The sequence below is a fragment of the Lycorma delicatula genome, chromosome 1, assembly GCF_047948215.1.
Source record: "Lycorma delicatula isolate Av1 chromosome 1, ASM4794821v1, whole genome shotgun sequence".
Lineage (NCBI taxonomy): Eukaryota > Metazoa > Arthropoda > Insecta > Hemiptera > Fulgoridae > Lycorma > Lycorma delicatula.
In genome coordinates this window covers 110,213,244-110,231,023 of record NC_134455.1, presented here as the reverse complement: position 1 = coordinate 110,231,023, position 17,780 = coordinate 110,213,244, and the positions used below count along the sequence as shown (strand labels likewise).

Genomic DNA, 17,780 nt, shown 5'->3' with positions numbered 1-17,780 from the left:
CTTATGTTCTTCAATTGTTATTGTTGCTGTTTGGTTCCTGTACATGTTAGCAATTGTTCTTCTATCTCTGTATTTGAACCCTAATTTTTTTAAAATGCTGAACATTTTATTCCAATCTACGTTATCGAAAGCCTTTTCTAGGTCTATAAACGCCAAGTATGTTGGTTTGTTTTTCTTTAATCTTCCTTCTACTATTAATCTGAGGCCTAAAATTGCTTCCCTTGTCCCTATACTTTTCCTGAAACCAAATTGGTCTTCTCCTAACACTTCTTCCACTCTCCTCTCAATTCTTCTGTATAAAATTCTAGTTAAGATTTTTGATGCATGACTAGTTAAACTAATTGTTCTGTATTCTTCACATTTATCTGCCCCTGCTTTCTTTGGTATCATAACTATAACACTTTTTTTGAAGTCTGACGGAAATTCCCCTTTTTCATAAATATTACACACCAGTTTGTATAATCTATCAATCGCTTCCTCACCTGCACTGCGCAGTAATTCTACAGGTATTCCGTCTATTCCAGGAGCTTTTCTGCCATTTAAATCTTTTAATGCTCTCTTAAATTCAGATCTCAGTATTGTTTCTCCCATTTCATCCTCCTCAACTTCCTCTTCTTCCTCTATAACACCATTTTCTAATTCATTTCCTCCGTATAACTCTTCAATATATTCCACCCATCTATCGACTTTACCTTTCGTATTATATATTGGTGTACCATCTTTGTTTAACACATTATTAGATTTTAATTTATGTACCCCAAAATTTTCCTTAACTTTCCTGTATGCTCCGTCAATTTTACCAATGTTCATTTCTCTTTCCACTTCTGAACACTTTTCTTTAATCCACTCTTCTTTCGCCAGTTTGCATTTCCTATTTATAGCATTTCTTAATTGCCGATAGTTCCTTTTACTTTCTTCATCATTAGCATTCTTATATTTTCTACGTTCATCCATCAGCTGCAATATATCGTCTGAAACCCAAGGTTTTCTACCAGTTCTCTTTATTCCGCCTAAGTTTGCTTCTGCTGATTTAAGAATTTCCTTTTTAACATTCTCCCATTCTTCTTCTACATTTTCTACCATATCTTTTTTACTCAGACCTCTTGCGATGTCCTCCTCAAAAATCTTCTTTACCTCCTCTTCCTCAAGCTTCTCTAAATTCCACCGATTCATCTGACAACTTTTCTTCAGGTTTTTAAACCCCAATCTACATTTCATTATCACCAAATTATGGTCGCTATCAATGTCTGCTCCAGGGTAAGTTTTGCAGTCAACGAGTTGATTTCTAAATCTTTGCTTAACCATGATATAATCTATCTGATACCTTCCAGTATCGCCTGGCTTTTTCCAAGTGTATATTCTTCTATTATGATTTTTAAATTGGGTGTTGGCAATTACTAAATTATACTTCGTGCAAAACTCTATAAGTCGGTCCCCTCTTTCATTCCTTTTGCCCAGCCCGTATTCACCCACTATATTTCCTTCCTTGCCTTTTCCAATGCTTGCATTCCAATCTCCAACTATTATTAAATTTTCATCTCCCTTTACGTGTTTAATTGCTTCATCAATTTCGGACCATGGGATGAAAATGGTGGGGGGGCTTTTTCGAAAAAAAAATATCGTTATAACTTTCTTATTAAGCAAAATATCGAATTCGTTTAAAGTTACTACTATTATGTGGATAAGGACCTAAAATCTATGTAAGTAAAGTTTTTTTATATCACCAACCATTGCCCAGGGGACGGAAAAATCGAAGAAAAAAAATCATACCTCCATTTATAGGTACAATATCGAATCGGTTTAAAGTGGATCGTTAGTCCTGTAAACATTATTTTATACTTTTGTCAGAAACAATTTTTGATATGACTCACCCTTACGGCAAAGGTTGACGTAGATGTTGCTGAAGAAGTTAGGGCTTGTCGTATGCTAAACATGTGAAACTTTTTTCACATGCAACCATTCTCGTATTGAGTAAATTTGCAGTTTTTCTTAACTTTAAGGTGGAAATCTTTTTTATCCTTTACTTAGCACCGGTGAAATGTACCTCCGCCTTCCGGCGTGCCGAAAGGGATTTTTTAAATACGTAAGAGCAAGTTTACACCCCGTGAATTAACAAAATCGAAATTTTCTTGAAAATGATAATAAAAAACAGACATAACTTCAGGATCATTATAGCCACTTTGGGGATTCTACGAAGAATCCGTAGGTGTGAACATCTATCCATTTATTTTATTTATTTTTATTTTTAAATGCATTATTAGAATAATAACTCAAAATTTGTTCAATTTGAAATTCCTGTGATAGATTATTTAAATGTAGGTGGTAATAATATCATGAAAAAAAAATTAAAATATTAAATTATAAAAATTTAATTTAAAATTATAAATTTTTGAATTTATAATGATGTGAAAATTGTCTTCTGATGCTAAAAAAATTATTTATATTTCATTCAACAAAGTAGTACATTATGCAACGAGCTTATACAATGTTAGCCATTAATGCCCAAATGCTAAGTAAGTTACAAGCCTTGACGAGTGTCGTAAACTTCGTAAGAATTCATTAATGGCCATTATAGAGAGTTGCATACCGTATTTTTTCTACGGTTGAGAAAATATTGGGATTATTGATTTTAATCGATGATAGAATACGTTGTTTAGGAATATATATATTTTTTTTTAATAAAAAAAAAATACATAAAACAGTACATTACTGTAGCAATAAGTTCTAGCCTTTTCTTTAATATCGATCGGTGTTAAAGACATTTCTTCCTAACAATCCGACGTAATAAACAAAAGGATAAACAGTGTAATATAGAAACTTAGTTACCTATTTGATGTCTTTCAAATTAACTACTACTAAATAGGATTAAAATCAAAGTAAAAAAAGCTGATACATTAAACAATATAGGTTTCTGATCGATCGTGGTTGAAAAGATAGTCTTTTGATTGGCTGAACATCTGTATCACAATTAAAATTTGTTTCATAATGAGATTCGTTATGATACAGGTTCCAGCCGCGTAATTCAAACGTTATAAAACAGCCGTAGAAGAAATTTATTGGAATTTGGTCAATTAAGTATGGATCATTCTTAAAAAAAATTTAGTGTAGAAATTGTGTAAAAGAGAAATCCTATCCATCCGATAAAATTTTTAACGCCTGTCCCAACATATTTTAGATTATTTCAAAAACATACACTATTTTTTTCTACATAAAGCTACATAAAACTACATAAAGTTTACCTCCAGGTATTAATCTGACTGAACAATGATCGAATTGATCTTACTAATTTGATAAAAAGGAATAAGTAATTTTGCATTGGCCATTATAATGCTATTGGTTAGTCAATCATCAATTAATAATAATTTAAATTGTTGAACAATAATTTTTTTTTACCTTGATGAATGATGACGTTTAGAAAGAACGTAACATTTTCAAACTTTAAGGTGAGATATTAAAAACAACTTGGGAGTAAAATGGAAGAATGGGAAAAAAGATGAAAAATGCTAATGAGAAATTAAAAAATGGGAAAATCTCCTTCTCTGGTTCATATAAAAAGGATAACTTCTACTGCGGAGGGTCATGCAAGATAAAAAAATTAAGCTTTTTTTTATCAAGGCGAACAATTAGATGGATTATTATTGTCCAAAAAGTCACTACCGACATAAACCATACTGTAGATCATTGATTCTCAAATTTTTTCGACCACCGCCTACATTGAAAATAAAATTTTTCTAGCATCCGCCAAAATTTCTTCACTTACCATCTGCTAAAAATAATAATTGCAATTGCTTTTTTTTAGATATGCTCTTAAAAACCGCAATTACAATTATTGTTTTTAAACGTGACATATCCTATTTCCGAATTGAAACTTACATTTTAAATGAAAGTAATTAAAACACATATTTAATCATATTGAAAGTATTTTTACTAAAATTGCTTTCAAAAAAATTAAAATTGTATCTCTATAGTTACATGACAACAATGGTGATAGCATATTCAATATACAATAATTAAAATAAAGTTTTCAATTGAAAAATTACACTTACATTAATGTGAAGGATGAGGTTTACTTGACATTTCGTCTGCCACCACCCCATCTGGTCGCCCTAAAGCATAAAATCGAATGTTTGTGCCACAAACGGCAACTGAGCCTCAAACAGTTAAGCGAACAATGTCCTAAATAGCTCCTGGAGCTTACTTAACATGAGTGGACTAAGAGCGGTGCCATACACCACCGGCTTACGTGTCTCAACCGCTCACTTGTCATATATCTGCTAAAACGGGTAGGCGCACCCTGTCAACTACTAAAGATATATATGACATCCATAAATTAAAATTTATTTCGTCTAAACAGCAATTCGCCGCCACGCCTAGATCGCTGAATGCCAGCAAGTACCTGTCCACCATATTAAAGCGCTTGGAGCCTTAATTGGCTGGTAGTCAGCCATAGGTTAGCTTCATACAGCAGTGCGGTAGGAGTCTTTTCCCTTAGGTAAACTACTGAAGGAACTCCCACACGGTCCGACAATGCGGTTCTCGCCACATTGACTCGCCGCTTGTGAGTGGCAAATTTTCCCCTTGACCTCTAAGTTCCAGGGTGGCCCGGTCTCTAGCCCCCCCCCCCCCCCCCTAAGAGCAGGGCAGTCAAACATCGGGTGTTCATTTGACTGGACCTCCGCGCAGACGAACTGTTCATCAACTGCCAGGCGGAACCGAAACAGATATTGATTTAAATTAACATGGTTGGTGAGCACCCGAGCACCCATTGCCCTTGAAAACGAACTCGAGGCATACCATTCCCCCAGATTCTGTATAAACTTCTGCAAGGATCTTCCCTTAGTCGTGGTATCCCATTCCAGCTGACATGCTTCCATCGCGAGGCTTTGCAGCCCTTCTGCAGACGGGAGATGGGCAACTGAACGAAATTTATAGCCGGTGCATTGTGATCGCCGGTGCAAATGTGAATGATGAATCTGATATGATTTAACGAGTTTGTTAATATTTTGCTCGAATTAACTTAAAAACAGCCGTTAGTCGCCGCGTTCGGTAACATGCAGCCGATTTGTCTTTTTGGTTAGGAACGTTGCTACAGTACTAAATCCACGTTCAGACAAGTACGACAATGGGAATGCTATCAGAAATCGTTGAAAAATCGACCATAATTTTAACGAAGAAAATCTTTCAAATTTTTAATACATTTCTTCTCGCTGATTTTTTTTTTTTAATTTTATGATTTTTGAAATCTGTAGTACACTGTCAAAAAGTAGAGTATTCAAGGTTTAATTTCTTCTTTTTATTCACCTCTCTAACCTCTTGGTTACACAGTTAAAGTAATTTGAATGCAATAATTTTTTATCATAAATTATAGGTGTTCCTTTAATTTTTGTACTAGTATAGTAGGTAATTAATTTTAGTTTGAAATACCAGGAAATATAATTTTTGACTTTTTTTATCAGCCATCGGATTCCTAGAGCGCCTGAACGCCCCGAATTTTCTGTGGGCTTCCAGCGCCCACAAGGGGGCGTTATCGCCCCCGTTGAGAACGAATCCTGTAGATGAATCATATGTCAAAGCATATTTAAGTTATATTTATAAAAGTAACTAACGGAAATATATTTGGGTGTATAAAAGGACAAAAAACTTAAAACTTGATAATCCATCAATCAAAAAGTAAATAAAAAATAATATGAAAACAATTATAAAATTTAATACAGGAATACATGTACAGATTTGCGCGCACATACGTAAAGCCATATATAATATAAGAATATTCAATAAGAATACACCTAACAAATTTTCAGGACATTTCTACTAACGAAAGTAAAGAAGAAAGCTCATATAAACATAGGCTTCGAAATGAATTCGATAACGAGTGTAGGCTGGCGAAATATTTCGCCGATTTCTGCGCCTTCAATAATATTACACAAGACTGTAATGTAAATCTTGGGACCCAGATTAAGGAGTAAACTTAAAAGTTTTATATAAAATTTTATTTGAAAAACTGCAAAAAGGCCCCAGAACTGTATTATCAGTCATTTTTCTTAAATTCAGGTGTAACAGAAAAAACACTGGAGTCGTAAAACACACTATTTTATGTCTAGCGTAAAATAGCTTTGTTAAATTTAAATTGGTAATTAACACATAAAAGTTTTAAACAAAACTTACAGACAATTTGATTCTGAATAAATAATAAAAATAAAATTCACAAAAATTAAATACAAACATAAGAATTTCGAAGTTATTAAAAACAAAACATATCAATATAGTCTGGCTAAATTTTACCAGAGGCACAGAAATCAGTGGATCGGTCGTGAAGGTCCAACAGCATGAGTACCTCACTCCCCAAATTTGACTCCGGTATATTTTTTCTTGTGGAGTTTCATTAAAGATCAGGTTTATGTACCTTTGACTGCTAGTTTGTTGAGCTAAAACTTCAAATTAAGTCACAGCCGCAAAGGTGCTGACACCTGACGTGCTGACTACAGTCTGGAATTAAATCGATTTCAGTTGGGATGTATCTCGTATTACAAATGGAAGCCATATCGAACCAAAGTAAATGTAGGTGTTAAACATGATGGTTTTGTCTACGAAATGAGATCTCAACCGAATCTGTAAATTGTCTCAATAAATTTTCATATACTTTTAAAATTGTGAAGTGCTTTTTGGCTCACCCGGTATTGTTTCTATAAAAGGAATAGTAGAACAAATTTCTAAAAAAATCCCTTTCGGCACGCCGGAAGGCGGAGGTAGATTTCACCGGTGCTAAGTAGGAGATAAAAAGATTCCCACTTTAAAGGTATGAAAAACTTCAAATTTACTCAATACGACAATGGCTGCATGTGAAAAAAAGTTTCACATGTTTAGCATACGACAAGCCCCATCTTACAATTCCAGCAACATTTTGGTTATCCCTTACCGGAAGGGTTGGTCATATAAAAAATTATTACAAACAAACGTTTTAGGTAATATTTAGAAGACTAACGACCACTTTAAACCGATTCAATACTGTGCCTATTAACGGAGGTGTAATTTTTTTTGTGTTCGAAACCTCAGGGGTTCTGAATAAAACCCCTGAACTATGGTTGGTGATATCCAAAAAATTTACTTAGATAAGTTTTAGGCCCTTATCCGAAGAATAGTAGGAACTTTAACGAATTCGATATTTTACTTAATAAGAAAGGTATAGCGATGTTTTTTTCGAAAAAGCCCTCCATTTCCACCCCCATAGTACGATTTTGCCCATTAACGAACTCGAACGAGATTTTGGAACGTTATATTTTATGTATTAATTTGAAAGTGATTGGCGCAAAATTACGGCAGTTATCGTGCCCACAAGAAAGTGAAATATATATATATAAATAAAGTTTGTATATATATATATATATATATATATACAAACTTTTGAACTGACGGTGGTTTTGGGGTATGGGGGATGTGAAATGCGAAGATATGTCGACATTTTTCTGAAGTCAAATCATAATACCCATTACAATAGGTAACGTTCTTATGAAATCTACCAGAAATATGATAACAATTTATTACTATAGAAATATCTTTAATTCAATTCCCGTTAAAAGGAAAAAAGCTACGTAGAATTTGTTAATATTGAAAATAATTAGTATATTCTCAGCGGTAAAAGAAAATGTACTGCCTACAAGAACATGATAATTGTTTTTAATTTTAGGTATAAATCATCACATCGACTCAATAAATACTTTTCCCAAATTCTGATGCAGCTTTTAACGCGGTCTAGAGTGTTGTAAAGTGACTTAGTGTTCACGGCAGACTGTAAGCAATACAGTTACGGTTTCTACACTATTAAATAATTCGTTAAGTAATAATCTAATGAAATAAAAAAAAGCTTAAAAAGTTCTTTCGTTTTAATTAAATAAATTAGTATTCCACAGTGAATAAAACTTGTCATTAAAATAACACGTGCATTTAAAACTTTTACTTTTTAATGAAACATAAAAATTATAATTAATTAACGGTAAGTAATTAAGATAAACGTTAAAGAATTTCGAAAAAAGACTATTAACCTATATTAATAAAATTTAATTTAAACACAATAAACACGCACAAAATAAAAAAAAAAACAAAATACGTTACTTCAACGTAAGAGTAAATAAAAATACGATAAAATTATGATTTGCTACCCTCAATATAAGCAATCTTTTTTAAATAATAAAATACGAAAAACAGTAATGTATAATAATATAAGTAAGCTTAAAATCAGACAAATAGTTAAAAATTATCTTCATAGTAAGAACTTGAATAATCTTCCAAAATAGTAGCAAAAATTATTTTTGCTACCGAAAAAATCTTAATGAATTATGAAAGAAATTACAACACTACTTTTAATAGTAAAAAATAAATGTTTTCCATTCAATTTTCAAATAAGAACCGTTAAAGAGACTAGTAAATATATTTTGGGTATTAAAAAGTTCTACAAAGGGATAATTAGACAAAGTAAATTAATAAATTATGCACACGATTCCTGCACACGTACATACTTTCCTCCAGAGGAGACCTTGCTGTATTGCTTATATAATTCGGATGGTTACTTCCAAAAAATACAATTTTGGATATGAGTAAGGATTTCACTTACAGAATCAAAATCTTGCCTCATGTAGATCTTTAGTATTTGGAAAAAAAGGAAGTTTTTTTTAGTAAATATTTAAGTAATGTGATGCTTCCGTTCTCAATAAAACTCCAGAAATCCTGTCATCCCAATGGATTGTGAGTGGGATACGCTCTACCTGGAGATCTTGAGGCACTTCTTTTAGGTATAATTTGTCTCGATTCGATGTCCCGTATGGATAGATTTATTATCCATAAATTATTAACTACTTGTTATTTTCTTTAATCAATTCTTCAACGATAGTATTTTTGGGTTTATTCCTAATGTTCAATGGATCTCTTCAGTCGCAAAGTCGTTTATATTGTGATGGCCAGAAAGGGATTTCAGTTTTTTATAAGTAGATAGCTTTACGTCTGTTTTGAAGAACTTCTGTCAATGTTATGATTTTTTCTTTTGGGATTTGATAGCTGTCAATTTTAGCATACTTTAGAAGAAAATTGCGTGTAATTTTGTTTGCACCTGTTAGTTTATGCTTAATTTTAACAGAGTGCAAAACGAACATTTTCGAGGTATTTACATTTTTATTTCGTAAAGGCGAGAAAGCTACTGTGGCTCACAAAAAAGTATGTAAAGTTTACGGTATTGATTGCCTAGCAAAATGCAAGTGCAATATTCAATTAAAAAGATTCAGTTTGGAAATTTTTCACTCAAAGATGACCAACGTCTGGTGTACCTACTGAAGTCGATAGAAACCAAAACAAAACCATAATTGAATCGGATCATCATATATTTGATCAAGAGAATGCAGAGAGGTTAAATGTATCGCATACAAAAATTGAAAGTCAGATCAAATGTCTTAACTTGTTAAGAAGGTCGATATTTCAGTTTCGTATGAATTGGAAGAAATTCACTTATCAAAACGAATCAATATTTGCGATGTGCATCTCAAACGAAATGAAGTCGACCCTTTCTTGAAACGAATGATCACTAGTGATAAAAAATGGATCGTTTACACTAACATAAATCGGAAACCATCATAGTCCAAGCGTGATGAACCGGCACAAGTCATATCGAAAGCTGAATTGATACAAAAAAGATCATTCTGTCAATTGGGTCGGATCAACTATCAACGACTAATGAAACTGGAGGAAGCAGTCAAAGAAAAACGGCCGGAATTGGCAAATTGCAAAAAAATTGTGATCCACCAAGACAATGCAAAGCATCATATATCATCGATAACTCGTGGAAAATTACTGCACTTGGTTGGGAAATGATGTTCATCTTCCAAACAGTCCTGATATTGCACTATCAGATTACGATTTATTTCGGAGATTATAAAACTCTTTGAATAGTACACTTTCACTGATGATGATGATGACCTGAAATCGCATTTGGTTCAGGTTTTGCTGAAAAGGAGCAGAGGTTCTATGAACGCGGAATCTTGAAGTTGCCAAAGAGATGGCAAAAGAATATCGGAAAATGGAAAATTTAATTGATTCAAATTATTTTTTTTTATATAAAAAAATAAGTTTTATTTCACACTACAAAACCGAAATTATTTTTTTGCCAACCCAGTATTTGTGCGGTTTGTTACGGGCAGTCTACTTGTTCCCGACTTCGGTGGCGCGGGTGGTAGCGTCTCGGCTTTTCACCCGGAGGTCCTGGGTTCGAATCCCGGTCAGGCATGGCATTTTTCACACACGCTACAAAACTCTCATCTCAACCTCTGCGGAAAGAATTGCTTGACTGCCGACCCGGAGGTTAAAAAAAAAGTCTATTTGTAGACTAATCTCTTTTCTATCCACTGCCTACTCAAAGAACCCAATCTGATGGTAGGTTTATGGCGTAAATCCAGGCCTACTTCCACTTACACTGTGTTGATGTATTATAAGATAATATAATATTATTTATGTAGAGAAAGACGACTGTATTAATTCTGTTCATAATAAGGTTTTACTGGTTTAGCAAAAGATTAAAAAAAACTTCGGGATTATTTTTACTTCCTTGTACGAAGTAAAGGAAGTATTGTGATCGCGAAAAATTTTCAATTTTCACAATTCATCGGAAATATCCATTTTGACCATCCCTGAGTCCATTTTGACTAGTTTCGGCGTGACGTTTGTACGTACGTATCTCGCATAACTCAAAAATGATTAGCCGTAGAATGTGAAAATTTTGGATTTACGACTTTTGTAACATCTAGTTGTGCATCTCCCCTCATTGAGAGCTTTTCAACAATATATCATAAGTGATACTTATTTTCATTGATTCCAGAGTTACAGCCAAATAAAATTTGAATTAATCAAATATTTGCATCGTACAAGGAGAAGAAGACACGTCGGTTCGAATCCGACTTCATTTCCTTTTTTTTAACACTTTTTTTTAATTTAAAATTATTGGTTTATTAATAATTATTAATCTCTGATTGTAAAAAAATGTGTATATGAAATTTATTAGGCGTACAAGGAAGTCATATAGTTTCCACATCAGATTTTAACAAAAATTTGTGTTACGAAAAAAATTAGATAATGTTCTATAATGAAAAAAGAATGAATATGAAATAAGTCGTATCATATTTTTAAACCATTATAATAACCCACTGTGTTTAATTAACCTTTGCGTTAAATATGCATAAGTAACATAAACAGGACTATAAGTACGATGAGAAAATAATACAATTTGTTAAATAATATCTTCCTTAATAATGAATTAGTTATTCACAAAGAAGACGAGAATAATATATGCAATAATAATAATTATTTTTCTTGAACTTTATATTTTTTGCCGAATTGCAAGTTATAACTTTTCGATTTACTAAACAAATCACAATTAATTAAAATCCTAACCTCTATAATTGAGCCATATTAAAATCAAAAGTGTATTTAAAATTATCTATAAAATTTTAAATTTAATCTTTAATTTAATTTCATCTTAAAAAAGCAAAATTGGAGTAAGTTATACAAAGATTTAATAGATATTTAAATTTAATATTCTATTGGAAACGTTGAAAATAATTAACCTGATGAACTTGTATTTATTTTTGATAAAAATTAAAAACAAACAATTATTTTCAAACCAGTTGTAAAATTAGACGATAATTCAATCCTGCATAAATATACCCTGTCTTGTAAATTATAAAGAGTAATTAAAAATACATAACAGTTGCAAACATCTTACAAACATGACATTATGACATACTGTCTTATTAACGTACGAATTAATTTTATTCTTGACGACCGATTATTATAGACATAACAGTTTAATTTAAAATCGATCATTGATTTGAAATTAAATTAACATTTTTTAGGAAATCCCTGAAGATGAAGTAACGGCTCCGAAAGTACTAAGATTAACACTATTTAAATTATTGGTCCGTGGAAACTTAATTTATACAATTTAAAATACAATGATAATATTTGAAAAAAACTTTTTAAAATTTACCTCCAATCAATGTAATATAGGGTAAATAAAGGTTTCAGTAAATTAAAATGTTCTCCTGAGACAGAATGATAACATGCATAAATAATAATGACACTTGCAAAAATACACGGACATTTTTAACTTAAATTTTAATACTGGCTTAAAATCTTCAAGAATATATAAAATCCGATGGCGAGTCAATAAATTATGCAACAGCAATAAAAATAAATGTAATACATATACAAAGAATGATAAAAGCACAAGAATTAAGGATGAAGGAAAATGTAGTGAAAATAAATGTAAGGAAAACAAAAGTTTTCAATAAAGAGAAGATATGGATGTTGTAACAGCAGAAGGGAAAATTGAACAAGTAAAAATATACAGATATATTGCGACAGGAATAACTCAAGACTGACGGGGTAAAGAAGAGATCAAGACCAGAATTGCAATGGCAAAGGAAACCTTCTTTAAAAAGAAAAACCTACTCTTCAGCAACATAGATCTTATTATTAATTTGAGGGACAGATTGATAAAATACTATGTTTGGAGTATAATTTTGTATAACAGTGAAACATGTACACTGGGGAAAAAGGAAAAAAATAAGATCCAAGCTTTTTAGATGTGGAACCGGAAGAGGATGGAGTAAATAAAATGGGTGGACAGAGTAAGTAACGTAGAAGGATTAAGGAATTTTGAAGGATTAATGAAGATTGGCACCTATCAGAAGGAATAAAGGAAACTGGATCGGGCATATAATTAGAGGAAAAGGAACAATATATACAGTTCTTGAACGTGAAAAAAGAAGAGGAAAGAGGCGGAGATTAATAAATGACGTAAAGGGTACGAAAAAAGCATAGGACAGAAACAGGTGGAGACAACAGTGGGTCCAGGGACTTGCCAACAGGCAGAACACCATATGATGATGAATAAATAAATATATATATATATATATATATATATAGTACAAAAAATGACACTTCAAAATTTAGCTTAAACATATAGAAGAATTAATGCTCACAATATTTCGTTAAAAGTAAAGCAAATAGTTCCAATCAACCATCATGGTATCATATAGTATTAGATTATTTCTACCTTAATGAAAAACAAAAAAAGGTATTTCTACAATACACAGATTACATTACGAGACAAGTCTAACAAAAGAAAGCTTTGGTATTAATCAGAGCCGAGATATCACTTTACAGAAACACATACCATTGGAAAGAAATGTATGCAATGTCCATACTCTTCAGTTAGAGGCAAATGAAAATAGATGGTAGGGGTGGATGGGTTAAGAAGGGGTGGGGGAAAGAGAGAGAGAGAGAGAGATAGCGCGCGCGCGCGTGTGTGTGTGAAAATTATCTCCTTTCATCCTAGAGCATTTTTTTAATTAAGAAAATAATATACTAATTAGTGTAATGATTCAGAGTAAAAAAACTTTTTGAAAAGATTAAAATAAAAAAAAATTGGCAAAATACTGATAAACTTTACAGCACTTCCATGAAACAGAAATTTAATCCCTTCTCAGAATAAAGGTAAAATTACTTTTATGAATTTTTTTTAAAGCACCTCAAAACTAAAACATTACCAGTCAGTTTGAAGGCCTACACTCTCCTCAAGCTGATAAATATATTTCAAGTTCATACATTGAAAAGAATAAAAAATTAAAAAATAGAAATCTAATTTATATTAAGAAGGGGTGAATATTTGTTGGCCTTAAAGCTCAATAAGGTCTGAAATCTTCCCAGTTTTGAAAGTACGCTTCCTTATGAGAAACATTTTTTTTTTATCTGATACATAGTTATTAAAACACAATTTTTTTGTTAATTATTACTTCTACTATTTTAAGGATGAAGAGACACATTTATAAGCAACATTCTAACATAACATTTCAATAACAGATGTCATATTACAACAGATATATTTAATTAAATTTATAACAAATTTATTTTGTAAAAGTAAAGGTGCTTTGAATATTTTTTCAAACATCTATCAATGGCGAGAAAAACATATACACGTAAGGTTTTAATATTTCTAACCTCCCTCATTATATCTTGAACGACTGATCCATTTTTTATTTTTTTAAATTCATCTCAGTTTTAATAAAATAAAAATAAAAATTATTTTAATAAAATCATCTTCGTAATCTTACGTATACGAGGTACATTTTTTAAGTATCATTTTGATATATGTCTGGTACAGCGCGCTGTCACTATTTCGCGCTTGTGCACTGAGTAACTTCATCTACTGACTTGCTACAGATGCCATTACGTGATTGTTAGTCTTTGTTTACAGTTTCCTGTGCGTGTTTAAAATGCCTGTGACTAAAGACAGTGCTGCCAATTGTGAAATAAGTAATCTAATTCATTTCTTAAATGCAAAAGGTGAGAAGCTGTGCTCATGCTGGGTATCAAAAATGGTGACCGTGTTACAGAAAAACAAACTTTTTAGCCATTTTTTCACGAGATACAGCAATGAAGGTGATCCATTATTAAGCCGAATTGTTACTGGTGACGAGACATGAATATCCTACATTACACCGGAATCAAAACAACAGAAGTAAATTATAAATGTAATAAAAATTTTAACAAAAAAAATTTGAATGTCAGAAAGGCTCCTGGGGTAGACAATACCTGTAGAATTACTGCCAGTGCAGGTGAGGAAGCGATTGATAGATTATACAAACTGGTATGTAATATTTACGAAAAAGGGGAAGTTACGTCAGATTTTAAAACCAGTGCTATAGTCATGATTCCACAGAAAGCAGGATAAATGTGAAGAATACAGAACAATTAGCTTAACTAGCCATGTATCAAAAATCTTAACTAGAATTCTGTACAGAAAAATTGAGAGGAGAGTGGAAGAAGTGTTAGGAGAAGACCAAATTGGTTTCAGGAAAAGTATAGAGACAAAGGAAGCAATTTTAGGGCTCAGATTAATAGTAGAAGGAAGATTACAGAAAAACAAGCCAACATACTTGGCATTTGTAGACCTAGAAAAGGCATTCGATAACGTAAACTGGAATAAAATGTTAAGCATTTTAAAAAAATTAGGGTTCAAACACAGAGACAGAAGAACGACTGCTAACATTTACAGGAACCAAACAGCAACAATAATAATTGGAGAACATAAAAAAGAAGCCGTAATAAGAAAGGTAGTCCGTCAAGGATGTTCCCTGTCCCCGTTACGTTTTAATCATACATAGAACTAGCAGTTAATGATGTTAAAGAACAATTTAGAACCGGAGTAACAGTCCAAGGTGAAAAGATAAAGATGCTACGAATTGCTGTGATATAGTAATTCTAGCTGAGAGTAAAAGAGATTTAGAAGGAACAATGAACGGCATGGATGAAGTCCTATGCAAGAACTACAGCATGAAAATAAACAAGAAAAGAACAAAAGGAAAGTAATGAAATGTAGTAGAAATAACGAAGATGAACCACTGAATGTAAAAATAGGAAGAGAAAAAATTATGGAGGTAGAAGATTATTATTATTTGGGAAGTAGAATTATTAAAAATGGACAAAGCAGGAGTGATATAAAATGCCGAATAACAAGCGAAACGAGCCTTCAGTCAGAAATATAATTTGTTTATATCAAAAATTAATTTAAACGTGTCAGGAAAAGATTTTTGAAAGTATATGTTTGGAGCGTAGCTTTATAGAGAAGTGAAACTTGGACTATCGGAGTACCTGAAAAGAAATGATTAAAAGCGTTTGAAATGTGGTGCTACAGGAGAATGTTAAAAATCAGATGGGTGGATAAAGTGACAAATGAAGAGGTGTTCCGGCCAATCGATGAACAAAGAAGCATTTGGAAAAACTTAGTTAAAAGAAGAGACAAACTTATAGGCCACGTATTAAGGCATCCTGGAATAGTCGCTTTAATATTGGAGGGAGAGGTAGAAGGAAAAAATTGTGCAGTCAGGCAACGTTTGGAATATGTCAAAAAAATTGTTAGGGATGTACGATGTAGGGGGTATACCGAAATGAAACGACTTGCACTAGATAGGGAATCTTGGAGAGCTGAATCAAACCAGTCAAGTGACCGAAAAGAAAAAAATACAAAATAACAAAAATTAGAGGCAAATTAATTAAGAATATTTAACAAAAAACCCGCTATCTATATTAAAGGAAATCTATTCTAAGAAAAAAAAAATAGGATCTAAAAGTAACAGTGAATCGAAATTCAGATTACGACCTAATAGATAACTATATTTGAAAGTTGCAAAATTTATGAGGAAAAGATAGTTCTATGGACATACACATAATATGGGTGATAACAGATTAACTAAACAGATCTTTGACTTACTAAGAAGTTATTCAAATCCAAACCCACATGGTTTCGAGAAGTAGAAAAATACATAAAAAACATTAGAAACAACACAGACACAATACATGACGCTTTTTAGACATGCATTTCAAAAAGCAGGTTCTCAGGAAAGGAAAAATCAACCAGTGGAAGAAAGTGGACACAAGAAGAGAAGGAACAACACTCTCAAAGGATAAAAAAAGTGTGAGCATAAAGGAAGCATAACCAAAGTTGATTTATCGTACCCTCTAAAAGGGTTATTCCAGTGGTTTCCAAACTTTTCCGAGTCGCGGCGCCCTTTTTTGATTAAAATTTTTCCATGGCGCCCTACCCTATGTAAGAATGTGACTACTCGCAAGTAAGAGATAAAAATAAATAAAACTCTATCTTCATTATTTTTTTTTTTACTTAATTAACATTAAATTAACAATTATAAATGTCTTCGTTCAATTAATTAAAAAAGCTTTCACAATATTTCGCAGCGCCCCTGAGAAGCAGCGCACAGTTTGAGAATCACTGGGTTATTCGAAAAAATAAAAAACCTATCTTTAATCCATTTCGTTCATTCTTTATTGGTTTTATATATTTTGATAACTTGATATTTAAAAAAATTACTAGAGGTAAATAGATTATTATTGAAAAAATATATACATACCAAACTTATTTTATTATTTTTATTACTATCACAAATTACTATATAAAGAGATAAATTATTAAAAAAAAGATTTGGAACACTTACTTGGCAGATTTTGGTACTTTTGCAATAGCGAGGTCACCAAGAATTGGTTCGGATGAGATGCCTTGACGTTTTGTTCGTAAACGTTTAGCAGGGTCCCAATCTTCATCTTCGCCATTATGAAGACCGAGAACAAGTTGTTGTGTAATAGGCCTTACCACCTGTCTGAATTTATCAATCTCATTTCTTAAATGTCTGACAGTGGCATCTCTTTCATCTAATTGCCTTTCTAAAAAGGTGATGGTCTCTTCACGACGCCGTAACTCCTCATCACGTTCACATAAACGGCGCTCTAACTCCCGCAGCGCATTCATTTTGTTGTACTTGTATCAAGTCTCGTCACTTTACCTCTTTATTGGTGGTTTTACCGCTTAGCGGCACTTCGCATTACACCTGACTTGCAAATCTCACACACTTGTTTATTAAATATTTAAAAATCACTTTGAATTCTTTATTATTAATTTTTTTAATGAAGATTAAAATTTATTAACACTGCAGTAATCTAAAAAAAAAATATAACAATGCAATTTACCCTTCTTTTTCGTTTTATTAACACTACAGTAATTACAATAAATGTAGACCATTAATTTCGAAATAAAAAAAAGTAAATAAATTCGGATTTGGTATACCAGATCTTAAAAAGATTACAAGAAATATAAAAAAAAATTATCAAACATAAATTTTATAACCATGATATTAAAAAGTACAACTAAATGAATTTATACATTAGACATC

The 17,780-nt window shown here is 32.0% G+C and overlaps 1 protein-coding gene across 1 annotated transcript in view; it reads right to left on the bottom strand.

Moving 5' to 3' along the window:
- The window catches only part of for (cGMP-dependent protein kinase for), a 617,480-nt gene extending 599,961 nt beyond the window's left edge, over positions 1 to 17,519 (bottom strand). Inside the window, exon 1 of the mRNA XM_075359091.1 lies at positions 17,049 to 17,519. Within this exon, the coding sequence (XP_075215206.1) occupies positions 17,049 to 17,359 (311 nt within the window). The 5' untranslated portion in view covers positions 17,360 to 17,519. The remainder of the gene's footprint in view (positions 1 to 17,048) is intronic.
- Positions 17,520 to 17,780: the final 261 nt, after the last annotated feature.